This window comes from Miniopterus schreibersii (assembly GCF_964146895.1).
Source record: "Miniopterus schreibersii genome assembly, chromosome: 9".
NCBI lineage: Eukaryota > Metazoa > Chordata > Mammalia > Chiroptera > Miniopteridae > Miniopterus > Miniopterus schreibersii.
The window spans coordinates 41,791,294-41,812,204 of record NC_138118.1 but is presented as its reverse complement, the minus strand read 5'-3'; the positions used below and the strand labels follow the sequence as shown (position 1 = coordinate 41,812,204).

At 37.3% G+C, this 20,911-nt stretch overlaps 1 protein-coding gene across 1 annotated transcript in view; it reads left to right on the top strand.

Moving 5' to 3' along the window:
* Window positions 1-18,022, top strand: part of SLC26A4 (solute carrier family 26 member 4) — a 52,866-nt gene extending 34,844 nt beyond the window's left edge. The window contains exons 13-21 of the mRNA XM_081146915.1: window positions 162-268; window positions 2,521-2,590; window positions 4,781-4,873; window positions 5,803-5,898; window positions 6,495-6,725; window positions 8,707-8,761; window positions 9,816-9,958; window positions 12,453-12,536; window positions 15,485-18,022. Of these exons, the coding sequence (XP_081003041.1) occupies window positions 162-268; window positions 2,521-2,590; window positions 4,781-4,873; window positions 5,803-5,898; window positions 6,495-6,725; window positions 8,707-8,761; window positions 9,816-9,958; window positions 12,453-12,536; window positions 15,485-15,508 (903 nt within the window). The 3' untranslated portion in view covers window positions 15,509-18,022. The remainder of the gene's footprint in view (window positions 1-161; window positions 269-2,520; window positions 2,591-4,780; window positions 4,874-5,802; window positions 5,899-6,494; window positions 6,726-8,706; window positions 8,762-9,815; window positions 9,959-12,452; window positions 12,537-15,484) is intronic.
* The last annotated feature ends 2,889 nt before the right edge of the window (window positions 18,023-20,911 follow it).

Here is a 20,911-nt window from a genome sequence, read left to right as displayed (position 1 = left end):
AAAATCCACATATAAGTGGACCCATGCAGTTCAACCTGTGTTGTTCAAAGGTCAACTGTAATTTGTTCATGGACAATTGATATTATTATTTTTATAGGTAATCTCTCACCTGATGGTACATGATAAATTAATATAATTCTTTTTATTTCTATTTTTTCTAGGTTATCTGGGTGTTTACATGCATAGTGTCCATCATTCTGGGGCTGGACCTTGGTTTACTAGCTGGCCTTATATTTGGATTACTGACTGTGGTTCTGAGAGTTCAGTTGTGAGTAATATAAGACCCAGGCTACCTATAAACAGAACAACACACCCTGAGATTTCTTACACTATTTTTATAAATATAGTAAAACAACTCCCTTTCATAATAGTTACTATACATTATGTGCTTCTATGAGTTAAGCACATAGTGAGTGCTTTACACACATTATCATATTTAATTTTCAAAAAAATCCTGTGAAAAGTTATATTATTTTCATTCTACAGGTAAGAAAATTGAAGCTCAGCAAGGTTAAGAACCTTCCTTAAGATCACATAGCTAGTAAGAGGGAAAACCAGGATATGAACCCAGACATATCTCACCCCAAAATCTATGCACTTAGCCTCAAGCTCTAATGCTGGTGCTCTCCTCCTAGCCATGGTAAGACCAAAAGATATATGATTCAGCAAAAGACTGAGATTGCTTTGCAGTTTCCTTTTAAAATGAGATGAAGTTTGTGAGGTACTAGGCCCAAGACTCAGGACAGAATAGTTATTACATATATTTTAACTCATTTCTTTTGAAGCTAGTAACCCAGAAGTTATGTAACCCAGAACAGGAGACTTTAAAAGCTAATTGCTGCCAAAATTTATTCAAATCTATACCCAATAAGCCACACAATTATATGAAGAAAATATAATTAGATCATCGTCAGAGTGAAAGCAGCAAAGACACAGTTTAATGGAAAATCATTTGTGAGGCCACCTGAGGGATATGATTTTTTTTAAAAAATATGTCTTTACTGATTTTAAAGAGAGGAAGGGAGAGGGAGAGATAGAAACATCAATGATGAGAGAGGCATTGATTGGCTGCCTCCTCCACACTTCGCACTGGGGATCAAGCCTGCAACCCGGGCATGTGCCCTGACAGGAAATCAAACTGTGATCTCCTGGATCCTAGGTCGATGCTCAACCACTGAGTTACACTGGCTGTGCTGAAAGGGTATGATTTTTGTTGGTTTTGTTTCGACTTTTGAGAGGCTTCTTGGTCTACGAAATTGTCTGAACAGAGAGGGAAACAGAGCTTCTCTCCTTCCTCCAATTTTATCTTTCTAGACTTTTGGCCCCTTCTCTGCCTGTGCTTGGGGAGTGAAGGAATAAAAAACCTGGAAAAGCATCACCACCAACGTCTTCAGTTTAGCATAAATCCACCTTTCCTGTTCCATCAACCAGTTCTCTCCCTTCTTTCCTCCCCTGGCATGTTGGAACCTACAAAAGGCTTGTGTTTACTGCCTTGGCACCCTTACCGGTGGCCAAGGGCCCCAAAGATTTCACAAGCTCCCAAAGTGCCCAGCTTGCTTCTGTGTAATAACTCAGGAGCTGCCCTTAAAAGAGGCTCCTCTCGTGCTCTGTATGCCTCAGCATTTACTTTCCTGTGTGGGTGTGGTTGGGAGAGAGAGTTTTGTGGAGAGAGACTATATAGTTTATGAGCTTTATGTTAAAAATCAGTACAGCACAGTAAGCCGAGGAGAAATTGGTGGCACATCTTAGCTGCTGAGATGAATTATTTAGGCTTTTAGCCAACAGAAAGCAGTATCCTCCACAGTATTTAATTTCTAGTAATTATAAGGCTGATCCAGAGAGCACATTGCTGAAAGAACCCCAAATAGAAACTCTTTCTTTAGGAATTGTATTTAGCATATGTCTCTAGTCACACTTGAAGATTCATGGAATTTATTTGATTGCAGCAGGAACAGGAAATGGGAAGGGCTTATTTCTGGTCCTCCCAGGCTCCTATTTCTATAAAATGAGACTAATTTGATCACTGCAGACTCTCCATACTTCATCAGAAAATTGCGATAACTCACAAGTAAGTTCCAAGCCCTGGCACTGTTCCAGGCACTGAAGACCAATGGGGTAGGTAAGGATAGGGGCTGGCTGCTCCTGAACCCTGGGCCTTTTCAAGCTTCTCTGATTCTCAGTTTGCTCAGCAAAGAAAATGAGAATAATACTGCTGACCTTTCAGGGTTATGGTGGGACTTCAGTAAGGTGTAACAGGTGTGAATGCTCTTTGCTTGTCCTATAAAGTCGGATGCTCATTATTTCTCTCAGCCACCAGAAAAGAGCCACGGTTCCTCCTCGTCCGACTGCACACAAACACCAGCTGATCACTTCAGAGTTAGCTACAGGAGCAGGCCGTCTGCAATAGCGACAGTCCAAAAATATCAGAAGGATGGGCTCTTTAGTAGCTTTTATTTCTTCTAACTTTTTATTCCAAAACATGCCTGTTCTAAAAAATCCTGACCTTAATTTTTCTTTTAGTCCCTCCTGGAACGGTCTTGGAAGCATCCCTACCACAGACATCTACAAAAGTACCAAGAACTACAAAAATGTGAGTGCCTTTGTGAAACATTTGCTAGGCTTGGTTTGCTAGCCTGGATTTTCAGGGCTTGCATATTTCTCTTCTAGTATGCTAGGGACAAGGTAGGCAAAGATGGGGGGCTTCTGTCAGGAAATTCCAGAAGTCTACTGGGGTGTCATTAAAACTTTGGACTCTTTGTGCCCTGTGATATCCATGGTTCACATGAATGGTCTTGGAAGCTAGTTGAATGTCATTTTAATGTCAAACCATTGTAAGAAGAATTTTTAAAAATAAGCAATTCAGTTATTTCCAGAAGTTGAATCAAATTCTATTTCTCTGGATAAAAGGGGTCAAAAGGTATAAATTTCTAGTTATAAAATCAATAAGTCCTGGGGCTGTAATGTGCAGCATGGTGACTGTAATTAATAACACTGTATTACATATTAGAAAGTTGCTAAGAGAATAGGTCTTAAAAATTCTCATCACAAGGAAAACGTTGTAATTATGTATGGTGACAGATGCTAACTAGACTTACAGTGATGATCATTAACAATATATACAAATACCAAATTAGGGTGTATACCTGAAACTAATATAATGTTATATGTGAATTATACCTCAACAAAAAAATGTGGACAGAGCCTCAGAAACCTCTAGAATAAAATAAAACAGATTGACATATATAATGAGATTCCCAAAAGAGGAGGAAAGAGAAAAAAGGCAGACACAATATTTGAATAAATATCAAAACTTCCCAAAAGTTGATGAAAAACATCACATACAAATCCAAAATGCCCACCAAACCCAATTTCTGTAAACACAAAGGTCCACACACCTCGGCACAGTACAGTGACACTGCTGAGGCATTAAAAAGTTTAAAGCATCAAGAGGAAGAGAAAAATTATATTTCTCTGCTATGTTTCCGTATCTTCTATAAAATTGTTTAAAATCCCTGAAAGAATTTTTTTCATTCATTTCTAGTATGAGACTTTCATGTTCTCTGTCACCAAGAACCTATTTGACATTGTGCTCTATCCTTGGAATTGAAAGGAATAATATAAAATACAGGAAATAAAAAACAAAGAAAATAAACATCTTACCATTGGGCTTGTAGTTCCTGCAGATAAGAGTGCTTACCTGCTGGCAGGGAAAACAAAGATGAAAAATCAGAGAAAGGAAATGAACATAACACTAATTTAGCAAAAAAAGTTTTTTTAAAAATTTAAAATTAAAAAATGTGAACCCTAGGAAGTTGTACTCTAATTTTTGCCTTAACATTAAAAAAAACATTGGACACTGAATCTGGATTCCACAACCTACTTCAGTTTTATTGAGCTAAGTGCCATTAAGAGTTAAAAATGATTCTGGAGAACCTCTTGGCTTTGGGTTCTGAGTTCTGAATCCTAGGCTCTGGCTTGCAGAGACCTTGCCCAAGTCACTTAACTCTCAGGGCTTCCGTTTTCGTCTCTGACGCCGCTGGACTAAAATTGTTAAGATTCCTAAAGACTGGACTAGCCTGTGATTCTGTGGGTTTTAGTTTTGGTCTGGCCACTCTATGTTGGGGTAAAAACAAGCAAATGATATCACAGCCCTAGCTGGGTGGCTCAGTTGGTTGGAGCATCATTCGGTGTGCTAAAAGATTGCGGGTTCGATTTCCAGTCAGGGCACGTACCTGGGTTATAGGTTTGATCCCTGGTCGGGAAGCAACCGATCGATGTTCCTCTCTCACATCAATGTCTCTCTCTCTCTCTCTTCCTCTCATTAAAAGAAAAAAAATCAGTGAACATATCCTCAGGTGAGGATTTTTTTTTTTTTAAATGACATCATAAGCCTCAGCTCCTGCAGATTCCCTTGATTTTGCTACTTTTTATTTTATTTTAAAAGAATGTGGGGGGAAAGATGGGGCAGTAGTATGAGCTTAAGGCAACTCATGTCATTGTCCTGAGCCCTTTCTTTCATCTGGAAATCAGAGAGCTGAATAATTGCTTTTGAAGGCCCTTTCTATCATGACCTTCTGTAAGACTGTGGAGGTTCAGGAGTTCGGGTAAACTATTGCCTCCCAACTGGGATGAGGACCCTATTTAAGGAAAGTTGAGTGCTGCTACCCAGCTCCTCTGAGCAATTATAACTCAGCTTCTAGATGAATAGCCAGGAATTTAATTGATTATTTGAGGCCTGAAATTATTTAATCTCAGACAATTTTTTTTTTTTTAATGCTAGATTGAAGAACCTGAAGGAATGAAGATTCTTAGGTTTTCTAGTCCTATTTTTTATGGCAACGTCGATGGTTTTAAAAAATGTATCAAGTCTACAGTAAGTATTTTATCCCTAGAAATTTGGTTGCTAAGCTCCTTTAAAACTTCATTCATTCTACAGGTATTTATTGGACTCAAACTGGGCATAAGGCCCTATACCCTGTTCCCTTTGTACATGACATCAAAAATTATAACATAACATTCTTGCACTCAAATAACTTACACTCTATTGGGGATTGGAAAAAAACAGATAACACAGATGTTAAAATCCAGGTAGCAGTGACTATGCTGGACAAAAACACTAGAGTTGTCTCCAGGCAGAATTGGAGTAAGTTCCAAATGAATAATATAGACAGTACATGTTAAGAGTTCACAGAAGGGGGTGATCCATGTTAATTGGAACTCATTGGGCTTTGTGTGACTGAGGGCAGAAGGATGGAGATTGTATCAGGTGTTTGGGAACTTCGAGAACTGAGAGGAAAAGGTGGGAACATTGAGGGGAGGGTTGCCCAATAAAGGGTTAGAAAGTATAAGTGGAACATGGAAGCAGGAAATTCTGGTCTTGAATTCCATGCTATGCTTCAAAGTTAGGTTTTATCTCTAGATCAGTGTTTTACTATGTGAGTTCTAGGTGAACTGCTGGTTCAGGGGAACATTCATAGATTTTGCAATAACAAAAGGGTTCTTTAATGTCAAGGAAATTTGGAAAACACAGATTTAAAGCTAAAGAAGGCTTTTTTGTGTGTGTGTTGTGTTTTGTTTGTTTTTGGGCTCTTTTGTTTTCTAGTGTCTTGGAGTCTTTGATATGCCATTGAGTCTCTGGGTGGGTGGTGTAGATGGCCAGTAGTGGAAACCTCAAGAATTTCTTATTTGGCAGAATGTCTCAAGTAATAATACCACTAGAGAAATAACCTTTCCAGATAACAATTGCCATTAATGAGCATTAGGAACCAGATGTTTTAAGTAACTTGACATTTATTTCCAAAGGTTGGATTTGATGCCATTAGAGTGTATAATAAGAGGCTGAAAGCACTGAGGAAAATACAGAAACTCATCAAAAAAGGGCAATTAAGAGCAACAAAGGTGAGGCAACATCTTACTTTCCCCTCTTAAATTCTTTGCTTTCTCAGATGAAAATGAAAGCAATTAGATTGCCTAAAATTAAATCTACCCCCTTTGGTACCCTGATGTGTGCAAGCAGATAACATACATGTGTCAGGGAACACCTGAGTTGTTCTTATAGGCAAGAAGAAATGGGAGGAAATAAAATGGAATCAGCAGAAAAAAACACAGGGTGTGAGTTCTTTTTCCATCATGAAATAAACCTTGTTTTTACTGAAAGGAACAAAATAATTCAATTCAATGCCATAAAATTATAATAGAAGGCAGTAAATTCATAAACTTTTAGAGTACTTAACTTTTTATTTTCCTGCCAATGTATCTCTTGGCCAATTCCACAATCTTCCAGAAGTGAAGTTTCCTGCCTCCTCTGCGTTTCCATTTTTCTTCCTAGAGAACATCAAAATTTAGACTGAGGTGAATTTCATTCCTTATGAGTTCTTCCCCTCAATGTTCTGCTTACCAAGGAAGTTTGTAGGATTTTTGAATAATTTGAAATAACTTGTTGAAAGACATCCCAAATCATTGGCAATTAAGTTGGCAGTATTTTCTTTGTTTAGAATGGCATTATAAGTGACGTTGGTTCATCAAATAATGCTTTCGAGCCTGATGAAGATATTGAAGATCCAGAAGAACTTGATATCCCAACCAAGGAAATAGAGATTCAAGTGGATTGGAATTCTGAGATTCCAGTGAAAGTGAATGTTCCAAAAGTGCCAATCCACAGCCTCGTGCTTGATTGTGGAGCTGTATCTTTCTTGGATGTTGTTGGAGTGAGGTCACTGAGAGTGGTAAGGTTCTAAGTGTTTGAATTATAGATTAGGAGCTTTGGCAATAGTAAAACCATATGGGTTGCCCAGTCTTACAAAAGGATGATTGATTGCATAGGCTCTGTACTTTTTCTAGGGGAATGCTTTTGCTATAGAGTAATATTTTAAATCATGAGCCATGGGGCCAGACTACCTGGGGTTGAATCCTAGCTCTACCATTTGCTGCAGTGTGATTATAGGCAAGTTGCTTAACCTGTCTGTACCTCAATTGTGAGGATAATGACAGTACCTATTTCCTATGGTTTTTGTGAAGATTAAATAAGCATATGTATGGTTATTTATGGTTTAGAACAGTATCTGGCACATAGCTACCTCTCAGCAAATATTAACATCTATTATGTTTCATTTTTCTGAAAATAGATAGGAAATGGGATATGAAAAGAAGGAAGTTTATGTTAAATATTATGTTTTTATTTGTTATGTGAACAGCAGCAGAATGGGGAATACCAGGTACATGTAGGACTGGAAAAGCCAGGCATTATTAAGAGGTTAGAGCAGGAAGCAGGTCAGGCATCTAGGAAGTCAAAACATTAATGAGCATGTAGGACAAGAACAGTCATGATATCAGACACCAGCTATGCAAGGTCAAGTTCATTCTTTCAAAAAATAGACCTGAAGTGCTTAATATGTGCCAAGCATTCAGTCAGGCACCAGAGAAAAATAGTGAAGTAGTCATAGTCCCTATCCTCATGGGACTAAGCAGTCTAGAGGCAAAGGCAAACATTAAGTAACCTGTTAAATAACAACTGCACTAAGTATTCCAAAGCAGGCAAACTGGGTCTCAGCTTGATCAGGAGTGTCAAGTTCAGGTGAAGTTTCAGGTAGGTATCAAGCAAGTCAGGCAGAAAAGTGAGCAGGTTAAAGACACCAAGAACCAGATGTAATAATATGAAATGGACCCTCAACTAAGTTTTAACTTTGCTGAGGCTTCTTGGCTATCTATGCAAGGGTAGGAAATCATTCCAGGGTGCAGGCACTAGGTAGGTAAGGTGGAAAACTGATCATACTTGACAAAAGAATGTGAGAAAATGCTGCAGCTTCTCTCTCAGTTCTCTTAGCAGACCTGATTATTAGCTCACTTGGGAGCACACCCTGATTCTTCATTGTGCATCTCACGCTAGGCACTGGAGCAGGTGCATTGGAGATGGTGTTGGCCAGAGGGTTTAGTGAATTACTTTTGGGAAGAGTCTTTATTTAATGCCAGAATATTTTCTACTCCTAACAGAGAATTGCTTTCAAATGTTGTAATGACAATTATGAAAAATCCAAACTTGATACTTTCATAGAAGTCTTGATCTTCTCCCCAGAGATTTCAAGTTCTCTTTTATTATTGCCCATGGATCTTACACCTTGATTTTATAAATTAAGCTTTTCATTTTGAGATAATTGTAGATTCCCATAAAGTTGTAAGAAATTATATAGAGAGGTCCTCTGTACCCCTTACCCAATTTCTCCCAATGCTAACATCTTGCAAAACTATTGTCCAAAATCACAATCAAGATACTAAGATTGACACAGTCAAAATACAGAGCCTTTAGTTTTTAGGTCAGTTTTTACATTCACAATCTGGTGGCCACATATCTACATCCATATATCTTTCATTCAAAGATATAAACTCATACTCTTGTCTCTGATCTGCAGGGGCTGTATTAAGAAATCTCCTGTACTCCCTTTTCTTCCTTCCACAAATGTTTATTAAGCACCTCTGTTGTTGAGCACTGTGCTCTTGAGCACTGGATGTTTCCACCTCTTGAGATTCAGTCTTATCATCCCTAATCATTTCATCACGGTAGGCTGAAAACCTCTGTGGTTTTCCAATAATGAACTTTCCTCAAAGTCATGTTTAACCATGAAAGTATTGAAGTTTCTCCTGAGCAAGTAACTGAATGCTACTGAATATGGGCAGGTAAAGTTACTCAAGTTCTCCTTTTTAAATTTTTAGGTTGTCAAAGAATTCCAAAGAATTGATGTAAATGTGTACTTTGCATCGCTTCAAGGTAAATGCATATATGTACATATGTATCTATAAGACTTTCCCCTAAGCCCTTTCTCCCATCTTGGAATGTGGATACATCATGACCAAAAGCCTTAAAAATGACTTTTTATTGTGATAAAAAATGTATAACAAAATTTGCTATTTTAGTCACATTCAAGTTGCATTTAATTCAGTGGCATTAAGAACATTTACAATGTTTTGCAACCATCACAACCATCTATTTCCAAAATTTGTCATCACTATGAACAGAAACTCTACCCATTAAGCAATCAGGCTGAGGGCCAATTTGCACCATAGAGCTGGTGATGCAGTGCCAGATCAATGTGGAAACGTCCCAGGGAGAGCAGAGCTGCAGATAACTTAGATGCCTGAAAACTAGACAATCCTCCAGGATATTATTCTGTCCATGTCCGTATGAGAGTATGTGTGTAGGAAAATACTAAATGCTTAGGCTGAGTTCTCTAGAAACAAAGACTGAGATAAGGATATTTGTGCAAGTGATTTACTGAAATAGTACACTTTGGAAAAATTCATGAAAGAGTGAAGGGAGCAAGATAGGGAAGGGGAATAAGCTGGACAAAAGACTTGCAAAAGTCTGACTTACCTAATTTCCCAGGGAGTACACAGCAGGAAGAGCACCAGAGGGCTATTCCTCCTTGAGGCAAGGGAGCCAGCTTTTTAATCCCCATGTCAGTTTGTCAGTGGCTGTAGGCCACCCTAGGGTGGGAGTGTAACCTCCCAGGCCTTTTTCAGGCGAGACAGTTCCCATTGGCCCAGGGAAGTTCTCCAAAGAAGGCCACAGCTGTGAACCATTAGCAGCCAGAATCACAACTGGAGGATGGGGGCCTGGTCAGGAAACAAGGCCATCTACTACAACCAGTTATGGTATAACCATGCCATGTGCTACTGGAAAATAAACTCGGTGTAGAACAGGGCCACGTTTTGAAAATGAGAAAAAAGAATTAAAAGGAGGACCTACCAAAACTTAGTATTGGTTGATGTTACAAAATATCCTTATTTAGAGACTAACTAAACATTCTTTCTTTCCTTTGAAGATCATGTAATAGAAAAGCTGGAGAAATGTGGTTTCTTTAATGATAACAGAAAGGACATATTCTTTTTGACTGTCCATGATGCTGTCCTCCATGTACAGAACCAGGTTAAATCCCGAGAAATTCAAGATTCCATTTTAGAAACGGTAAACATTTAACTTTTCTACATATGTATCTTTCTTGAACTATCATGATTTCTATTAATGGCAAAAATTCCACAAATTTAGGTTTGAATCCCAGCCTTGTGGGATGTTAAGCCATCTGGTTAATTTCTCAGAGCCTCAATTTTCTCACCAATAAAATGGCAGTAAAAACATTTTCTTTGCTAGGTAGATATGAAGACTAAGTATGATAGTTCATAGGAAAGCACCTAAGAACACCTAGTATATATTACTCTATAATGTGTAGGCTTACTAATAAGTAGGCTTTAGCTGTAGTGCCTTTTTAGAATATAGGCACTGAATCTCGGATCTTCTAGGACTTGTATATACAAATGCAGTTTAAATTTTCAGCAATCTAGAAACTCTTGATGATAAATGTATTTAAATAGGATCCATTAGATCATAAGTGATCGTTGAAAAATAAAAATAAAATAAAAGCCATGAATTATCCCAGAGTTAATTATCCCCCACAGAATAGAATAAATCCTGATTTCCTGTGGGATTCCTATTTTTCAGTCCTCTTGTCAGGCACCTGGGAGACTTGAGTGCTTCTGGTCTGGGTATGAGGCTGGGCCTACTGGTGGGCCTGGTACAAGAACCTCTTCTCTCATGGACCTTCCCACAGTAAATTTCTGAAACAAAAACAATACCTATAAAAATAATTATTATTATTCCAGGGACACAGTCTACTATATTTTACATTGCTTCTTTTTCCCTCTAAAATTAGGATAGATTCTTATCAGAAATTGGAAATTAATGTCTGAAGTAAAAAAATAATTTAGAAAACAATAGCACATTATTCTTTTAAGCCATTGTTAGTGGAGAGATTGCTCTGCTTAATGCTGCTGGAGAAAATACTAGTCCTAAAACCAAGATCTGGATCTTAAATACAAAAAAGGGGGTGGGGGGCATAGTAAAACCACAAATCTAAAAAAGAGCTACATGCAAAATGCTCATCTTTGAAAACTCATAAACCTTTTTCTATCTAACTTAAAATTTTCTAACCCATAGGTAACAATGACAAAGTAGGATCATGTAAAGTATCTTAAAAAAACCCTCATTAAAGGTAAAATAGACTTGCTCTGGCCGGGTGTCTTAGTTGGTTGGAGCATCATCCTATACACAAAAAAGTTGCAGGTTCAATCCCCGGTTGGGACTGTACTGATCAATGTTTCTCTTTCTCCCCCGTCCCTTCTAGAATCAATAAAAGCATATCCTTGGGTGAGGATTAATTTAAAAAAAAAAAAAAGTAAAATAGAACCAAGGTGTCAAGTTCTTTCTCAGCATGAAAAGTTATTTTATTATTTGTTTATACCCTGTTCTGACCCAAGATCTTAGATCCCATGAATGTCATAGAAGCCACTAACCAGCAGTGCCTTTACCAGCATCAGACTCAACATTGTTTGTAATCAGAGAGGCATTGCGAGTGGCTGGGATGGATTTTTTGACCCTGAACAAGTGTCAGATTGAGTATAACTGAATGGTTGTATTATATACCTACTGGTTCACTGAATAGTGGGCTGAGCACTAGTGGTAGCCTCTCAGATCAGGAAACGTATACTTCTGTGTACCCTCAGTATCTAGCACAAAGCCGTTTATATGGTAGATGTAGAGTAAATGATGATAAATCCTACCTGTGACACCTTCCTTTTCTTTGGGAAGGGTAACTTGTATATTACAGATATTGTGGATGCAGTGGTATGACCCTCTTCCTATCCCTTCATATGACCAACACAAGGACTATCCCAGGACAGTCCCAATTTGTAGTTACACCTATCCTCTCACTTTTCCATTGTGTCTGACTACCTGCACAGGGACTAAATTCTCTAATTCATTTCCACATTAGCAAAGAGAATTGGATTATTTGTGAGATGAAAAGTAGCTAAAAAGCTTTTTGAAATGCCACTCTTGATATACATCTGAAATTGCTTTGGGAATATCCTTCTTTACGCATGAGACAAAGCCCAAACTGTTATTGGTTTCCTCATTGCTTACTACTAAAAACCAGAACTTTCATGAACTACTAACTTGGTCCATGGATGCTGGTTTCCATCTCCAATGAAATTAATATCCATTAGGACTGTTTATTGTCGTCAGTCATGAGCCCATTCATTGCATGCTCCATGCTGTACTAAGTGCTCTTAGTTTAGCCCTTGAAATAAAGACACTATTGATGCTAAATCGTTCAGGCAGACGAGGTGACTCCTAAGAGGCATGTGCTTCAGAGGCTAGGGAAGAGAGTGGAAAAGGAGGTCGTCAATGGAGAACGATGCCAGTTCACACCTGAATGTGAAAAATGGTACAGGGAAAACGCTCAGTGAGAAATACGAAGGGACAAGAAAGCTGAAAAGATTCTGAAGGGCATAGATTATTATAAATGAGAGGCACCAGCAGTGCTTCAAGTTGTTTTCAGTGGAGTATCAGGTGGGTCGATGCTATTATATTTTCAATAAATATTCTCTGTGTTCTCTTTGTCAAGATCTCCCTCATCCAAGACCACAAAGATCCTCTTGAATTAATGGAAGCAGAGCTGATTGAAGAAGAACTTAATGTTGAGGATGAGGTATGAACATTATTTTCTTTCAAAGAAAATAATTTGGATTAAATCTTGAATAAATCGAATAATACATACAGTGACTATGTCTGATACAAATTATTCAGAGAAAACTTAAAAAAAAAATACCCAAAAGATGGCTTAATAGAAAGGGGAAAATGGAAAACAAGAATTCCCCCTTGAAGACATTAAGAACTTGGAACCTTCTGCCCCAGATCAGCAACTGGAAGCAGCCAACACACTGGTCCTGATTTTATACCTAAGTCTTCACATACTTTTTCTTCCACAGACCTAAGGAATAGAGGAAGGGTGATTAGAGTGAATTTCTAACCCAGGAGTTTCATAAGCTTCAGAATTAGTATGTGAGCACCAGGAACCTCATGACCTTTCTTCATCTGACTGATAATGGCCTAGAAAGACTGATTCTATGTAATTTTTATGCTCTCGGGGACATCAGTCAATTCCTAGGAAACTTAACTGAAATTTGTAGTTATCAGAGTAAACTTTGTGGCTCCACCGCTGAGTAAAATGAGGCTAACAAAAGAAGATCATAGAAGTTGAAAGTTGAGCCGGGCTGGGCGTGGCTCAGCGGTTGAGCATCGACCTAGGATCCAGGAGATCGGGGTTCGATTCCCAGTCAGGGCACATGCCCTGGTTGAGGGCTCAATCAATGACTCTTTCATCATTGATGTTTCTATCTCTCTCTCCCTCTCCCCCTCTCCTTTCCTCTCTCTGAAATCAATAAAGATATATATTTGAAAAAAAAAAGAAGTTGAAAGTTGAAAGATGTCTTAAAAATCAAGTAGTGCTCATGCAGAAATCCCCCCTACACTATGTCTAAGGATGTTCACTCAGCTTTTGCATGAACATTTCCAGACATTGGCAACTAGTAGCTTTTCCAGGGAGTTTGTTACATGGTTGGAGGTCTCCAAGTGTTAGTTGTGCTTACAAAACTAGATTTGGCCTTTCTCTAATAACTGGTGACTGAAATCTACCTTCTCTAGCAATACAAACCATTCCACTGAACAGCCATTAAATATTTGAGAGTATCTCTCAGGTCTCCACCATACTCTGCTCCAGGTGGGACTCCTCCAGTTCCCTTTAACATTCCTCATAGACACAAAATTTGTCAATGCTTCTCTGGCAAAGAAGGGGGCACAAAACGCTAGACAGGGTCAGGCCAGCATGGAGATCATGCAACCATGACCTACCTTGATCTCATTAAGATATTTCTATTATTATGACTGGAAAATGTGTTTATTTTCATAATAGCTACATCAAAATCTTTGCTTCTGTTGAGCAGGGGTCAACTAAAGACTTGGGCATTTTCACAGAAGTTGTCATCCAGCTGGGCTCCCCATTTATATTTACGTAATTGGTTTTTGACCCCCCTAGTGCAGGACTATACATTTCTGATAGATTATATCGTTTGTTCCTGTTTATTGACATCCTTTTGAATTCTGAATTTATCATCCAGCACACTAATTATGCACCACCACTGGTGTCATATGCAAATCTGATATGCAAAAATGCCTTCTCTGCCTAATTACAGGTCCTGGTAAAATGTTGAAAAGCATAATATTCAAACCCTTATGGTAAAATCAGGCAGTGAGAATGACAGTCTTAGAAGACTTTTGTGGAGTAAATACACTTCTAGGGTGAAAATCTGAGGTCTTGAGTCTTAGCGCATCAGCTTAGTGAGCCCAGGAACATCATCACTGAGCTGTGTAGTAGTTTATGACAATGGATATAGGGCCAGCTTAGTTGAGTACAAACTCATATATCAAAATTGGAACTTAAGAAATTGCCACAGTATATAGAAGTATTTTTAAAATTTTATCTGTATTGTTGAAAGTATTACGGATGTCACTTTTTTCCCCTCACTGACCTCCTCCACCCTACTCTTGCCACCCCCCCCCCCCCCCCCGCTCACATCCTACTCCAGTCTTTCACTGCACTATTTTCTGTGTCCATGGGCTATGCATATAAATTCTTTGGTCAATCTCTTCCTGCCACAACCCCCACTCTACCCACAACCGCCACTTCCCTCTGAGATTCCTCAGTCTGTTCCATGCTTAGAAATATTTTTGATTGCCACATAAAAAGGTCATTCAGGTAGAATTGCTGTAGATGGTGAGGTAGTATAGTAGAGTGGTTTTAAGGGCATGGACTTTAGAACCAGATAGATCTGAGTGCAAACCCTGATTCTGCTACTTACTGTCTGTGTAGCCCAGGACAAATTATTTACCCTGTCTTCATGTAAAATAGAAATAATAATACTTCAAAGAGTTGTGAAAATTAAAGGATGCATAGTAAGTGCTCAATAAATAGTAATTATTGCTTTTAAATAAATCTAATTAAAGTATAATGACTTACAAAATTAAGTTTTTACCCTGTTTTTATTTTTTTAAATTTATCTTTATTGTTGAAAATATTACAGATGTCCCCTTTTTTCCCCATTCACCCCTTCCACCCCACGCCCACTCCCCACCCCAGGCCTTTACCACACTACTGTCCGTGTCCATGGGTTATGCATATATGCATATAAATTCTTTGGTTAATCTCTCCCCACCCACCCACCCACCCCCACCTGCTCTCTGAGATTCATCCGTCTGTTCTATGCTTCTATGTCATTGAATCTATTTTGTTCATCAGTTTATTATGTTCTTTAGATACCACATATAAGTGAGATCATGTGATATTTGTCTTTCTCTGCCTGGCTTATTTCACTTAGCATAATATTCTCTAGGCCCATCCATATGTCCCAAAGGGTATGAGATCCTTCTTTACAGCTGAGTAGTATTCCATAGTGTAAATGTCCCTGCCCTACTTTTATTATGATGATATGCACCTAAGATGAGTAAATGCAAGCAGCCCACATTATCAAAACATATTTGTAAAAAGACTTAAGGAGAATTCAGTTGTATTGACACTTTGTTTCTCCTTTGTTTCCACAGGCTATGCGTAGACTTGCTTCCTGAAAGTGGAGTCAGAAGGTCACTATAAGCAAGTACTACAAGGCAAAATTTAACACCAATGTAATTCTATGCAAGCATTTTCTGCATTGACTACTTCTTTGGACTTGAAACACTCATTCTTTTTCCATTAGATTTAAAAAAAATCTTTGATCTTTTTTTAACCTCTCAGCCATTAAAAGAGAGGCACTTAAGGTTGTTTCTAGGCTTTATTTATAAAATAAATAGCTCACCTCTAAAATGTGCAAAATGGCTTGGCCAGCGTGGCTCAGTGATTGAACATCGACCTATGATCCAGGAGATCGCGGTTCGATTCTTGATCAGGGCACATGCCTGGGTTGCAGGCTCCATCCCCAGTCAGGGGCGTGCAGGAGGCAGCTGATCAATGACTCTGCCATCATTGATGTTTCTATCTCTCTCTCTCCCTCTCCCTTCCTCGCTCTGAAATCAAGACTTTTCTTTTTTAATTTAATAAATAAATAAACAAAATGTGCAAAATGGTGAGGAGAATTATGCTGGCGATTTAGCAATGTCTAGGATCTGCTTATGTTATGCTGCTGTATCTCTGACATATTTGCTAACAATGTTCATGTGGGTACTGGGGTACCTCTGTTCAGTCGGGGTAAGTGTGACCCAATCGCCTCTGTAGGCAGTTGAGTCAGGAATGATTATCATTAAAAAAATCTATTTCTGACTGGCCTTAGTGCCCATAAGCTGCACTGAATCACAGTGTAAGCGCACATTGAGTAAATGCTGAAATAGAATTGTTAATGCATTTATCAGTAAAGGCCTTCAAAAATGACTTTTGGTAAATACATCAAAAAAGTTTTAAAAATGCAAATTTGGTTAGTACTTAATGAGTGTTATATTGACCATATATGTAACCAGAATTCAGAATCAAGGAAATGATTCACTTCAAATCTACAGAACTGGGCTGATATATTTTTAAAACATTGATTTAGAGAGATGAAGCAATAAGATTATTGTGGTTTATAAAAATCATTTTTTGATATGATAATCATGGATATAATTAAAATCAAATAAAATATATGAAATAGCTTAAAATGCAATTTTAACTTAGTTTATAGAAATAATCATTGTGGAAAGGTACATAGTGGTATGGTTTATTTAAAATCTAACACAAAAGTTGTGTTATTTTGAACAAAAAACAATTTTGATATGTTTATAAGACTGTGGTGATTAAAATAAGATTATGTTTTTCTCTAAAATTTAGCAGTATGTAAAGTAAGTGATCTTTAACTGAATTCTGACCACCTCTCAAAAAAAATCTAAAAAATAAATAATCTGGATATAAATCTACATTTAAAATGAGTTTTTCAGTATGAAACATTCTACGTGAACTCAATAGCAAGAGAAAAAAATTGGTTTGGACTATATACATTGAAAATGTATAGGCTTTAAAAAACCATATTTTGATCCAAAAAATATTATTTTATATATTTTTAGTTTTGTTTAATCTTTTCTCACTGCCAATGATTTTTCTAAGTATTATATATAATATATGGGCTGTGGTCTTCTGGACTATTCCCATATACAGGGTATCCCCCAAAAGGTATACACACTTTAACAGCTGATAGCTCAATTTTGAAAATGAAAAGTATTTTAATAAACACTGCCTTTATAATTAGTCAAAGTGTGTGTATGCATTTTTTGGTACACCCTATATTTCACACTAGAGTGAATGAAGTTGTACTTCATTTCTAGAAAAAATAAACACTCAGATCCCCAACAGAGACAATGTCTTGCATGGTTGAGAATTATATTATACCTTTGGCACAAATGTATGATATTCCCAAATACGTTTGGCTATCCAAGGAGAAACAAGATATCTACTTCTGAAGGAGTATCATCAGTGATCATACCAAACGAATCATCACTCCCACCCCCACCCCCATTCTGCACATTAGAATTTGAGTGAGTTGTAATGGATTGTGATGTTACAATATTCTTTCATGCTCATGGGTGACTCAGTCTTTAATTGACTTAGAATAGATTTCTCCCCATGCTGGGTACAGTATAACCAGGATTATAATATTATCTCATTTTCACAATAATACCTGCTTATAATGGCAACAAATCATCTCTCTAAAGAGCAAATATAAAAGTCTTGCAGAAAATGGAAGAATACCTCTGCTCAATAGAGGAAATATGCACTGCTTATTTTTTTATTAGTTGAAGGAAATACCAAAGTTACCCTTTATAATAAGGCTAAAGTTTTATGAAATCCTGGTTCCATTTGTGACTATATAAGACCAGTCTTTTTGACTAGTTTCCTAAGCACTAAAAATACTATCTCTTCTATGCATTTTTTGAATAATAAGCATATTTTAATTCTGTATTGCCAATGGAAATTTACTTGAAATTAAAATTGTCTTTTGTTTGTTTTTAACCTATATTATAAGCTCCTTGTGTTGTATATGAATTTCAATAAATAAAAATATCAAATCATACATTTAGAATAATCACACATTTTAAAAATTAAATGTAAAGTTACCTTTTAAACTACTTTACCGTGTCTTTTCTGAACAAAACTATTAAATATAATTAAAGATGCTACATTTTAAGTTTGCAGTTACTCTTATCACTTAGTTTGATGTATTCTTTACAGCTCGACTTCCATCTTTTGTGGGTGTGCAATTTCTTGTTGTAAAAAGTTATCAGTGCAATAAACAGTGTTACTCACAAATATCTCAGTTAAATATTGTAATTCTTCCTGGCTGAGTAGCTCAGTTGGTTAGAGCATCATCCTTATAAGCCAGGGATGGGCACCATCTGGCCCTCAAAATCATTTGTTTTGGCCTTACCACGGCCTCACCAAAGAGAAGCAGTTCCAGCCATCACATTAGAAGTGAGTTAATTAAATGTTTGACCAAATATAGCAGGCTAATTTTTAAATTAATAATTTTGTGTGGCCTGAGAATGATGTGATAAATATCCAAATGCCCTTGGCAGAAACAAGGTTCCCCACTCCTGCATAAGCCAAGGTTGTGGGTTCAATCCCCAGTCAGGACACAGAGAAGAGGCAACCAATGAATGAGTGGATAGGTGGAACAAGTCCAATGTTAGTCTCTCTCTCTCTCTTTCTCAAATCAATAAATAATTTTTTTTTAAGTGTTAAAAAATTTAATTCTTACCCAAATATTTCCAGCTTATTTTGTGCAATGATTTTCATTATTTTAAACAAACTTTTCATGCTTGTACAACAGACACTATCAAAAGGATTCAAAGGATAGTTTACTGCTTGAAGAATTTTCACAAAACAAGCACATCAGTGCAATCAGCACCCAGATCAATAAGCAGAACATAACCAGCACCCCAGAAGCCCTCTCATGCTCCCTCCCAGTAATTGCCCTAAGGGATAATTACTGTCCTGACTTCTAACATTTTTTTTTTTGAACTTCATATAAATGAAATCAAACAAGATTGTTTCTTTTTCCCCCTTCTCTTTTGTGTCTGTCTTTTTTTACTCATCACAATATTGAGATTCATCCATATTATTCCATTTAACAATCATTTGTTAATTTTCACTGCTCTATAGTATTCCATTGTCTGAGTTTACTACCACTTATTTATCCATACTATTGTTTATGGACATCTGTGTTTTTTCTAGTTTTTGGCTTTCATGAATAGTGCTGCTATGAACATTCTTCTCCTTTTTTGTGTGTGAACATATGCACACAATCTGTAAAGTACATGCCTGGGAATGGAGTTGCTGGGGTCATATACATATGTTTTGCCTCAGTAGATACTTCAGTAGACATCTAGTATCCACAGCAGACTCTTTCCAAAGTGATCACATCAATTTATACTTCTTTTGGATGTGAGTTCGAGTTCCAGTTGCTGCACATTTTGCCAGTCCTGGGTCTGTGTGTCTGTTTCACTTAAGTTTTTCTTGTGGGTGTGCAGTAGTATCACACTGTGGTTTTAATTTGCATGTCACTGATGTCTAAAGAAGCCAAATACCTCCTAAGATGTTTAGTATCATTTAAATCCTTTTTTGTGAATCATCTGCCCATCATTTGTCTATTTTTCTTTTTGGTCTTCTGTCTTTTTCTAATTGCTTTGTAAGATTTTACATAGGATACAAATCCTTTGTTGAAAATACGTATTGTAAATATTCTATGGATTGTCTTTTCACTCTTAATCCTGTCTTTTGATGAGCAGTTCTTAATTTTAATGTAGTACAATTTATCATTTTTCCCTTAATGGTTACCTTTTGAGGGGGGAGTATCTCGTTTAAGAGATTGTTGCCTCCCTAAGATAATGAGGATATTTTCCCATTTTCTTTAAAAACTTTGCTTTACCTCTCCCATTTAGATATACAGTATATCTAGAGTCAATTTTTGTATATGGTGTGAGGAAAGGAGTGAAGATACATATTACTTTTTCAAAAAGAGATATCCCATCGCCCTGGCTGGTGTTGCCCAGTGGTTAGAGCATCATCCTGTGCACTGAAGGACTGCTGGTTTGATTCCTGATTAGGACACATACCTATATTGCAGGTTTGAAACTTGGTCCGGGTGCATGTGGGAGGCAACTGACGGATATTTCTTACATTGATGTTTCTCTCTCTCTCCCTCTCCTTCCTGTCTCTGTAGAATCAGTGAAAAACATATCCTCGGGTATTAAAAAAAAGCCACCTTTCTCCTTCTTCAGTGCTGTGTGTCTGTTTCTGGACTCTTTACTTTGTTTCATTGGTCTATTTTTCTGTCCTTATACTGATATTTTAACTGTTTTGATTATGACAGGCTTTTAGTAGCTCTAGATTTTTGGAAGTGTAATTCCTCCAGTTTGTTCTTTTCCTACTATATTTGTGCTTAGCCGTCCTCATCTACATTTTAGAATAGCCTACCAATTTTTAATGAATATCATTCTTAATATATTTTCTAGAATTAGCAAAAATTTGCATCAGGGGCCAATGATCCTCAAAAAAATTAAATTATGCTTTACAGTAAATGAAATAATTTATGCTGAAAGTCACATAAATTAATCATGGTTATGTTTTATTAGATGATACAAAATACAAAAGCAACCTGAATTTTGCATTTGTTTGTTTTAAGTTAGATAGAAATACAAATTTCAACTCATCTGATCCACATGGTAGACTCCTGGGTTGAGGTCAAGTGTCTAATTGGATTTGAGATATGTCCAGGCACTGCCACTGATGGGCAAGCCTAAAGAGAAGTCTGTTTAATGACTGAGGAGCCTCCTGTGAGAGAGAAAATTCATTCTAAAGCAAAAAAGATCAGGCTTAAAGAGCTGACCCAGTAGCAGGGCTTAGTTGTTGGTGGACAATGGTGATTGGGGGTAATATAGGGCCTGTCACTCTGGGGTATATTCTAGACCAGATTCATAAACTCATGCTTGGGTCGTATGAAGAAAGGAAGC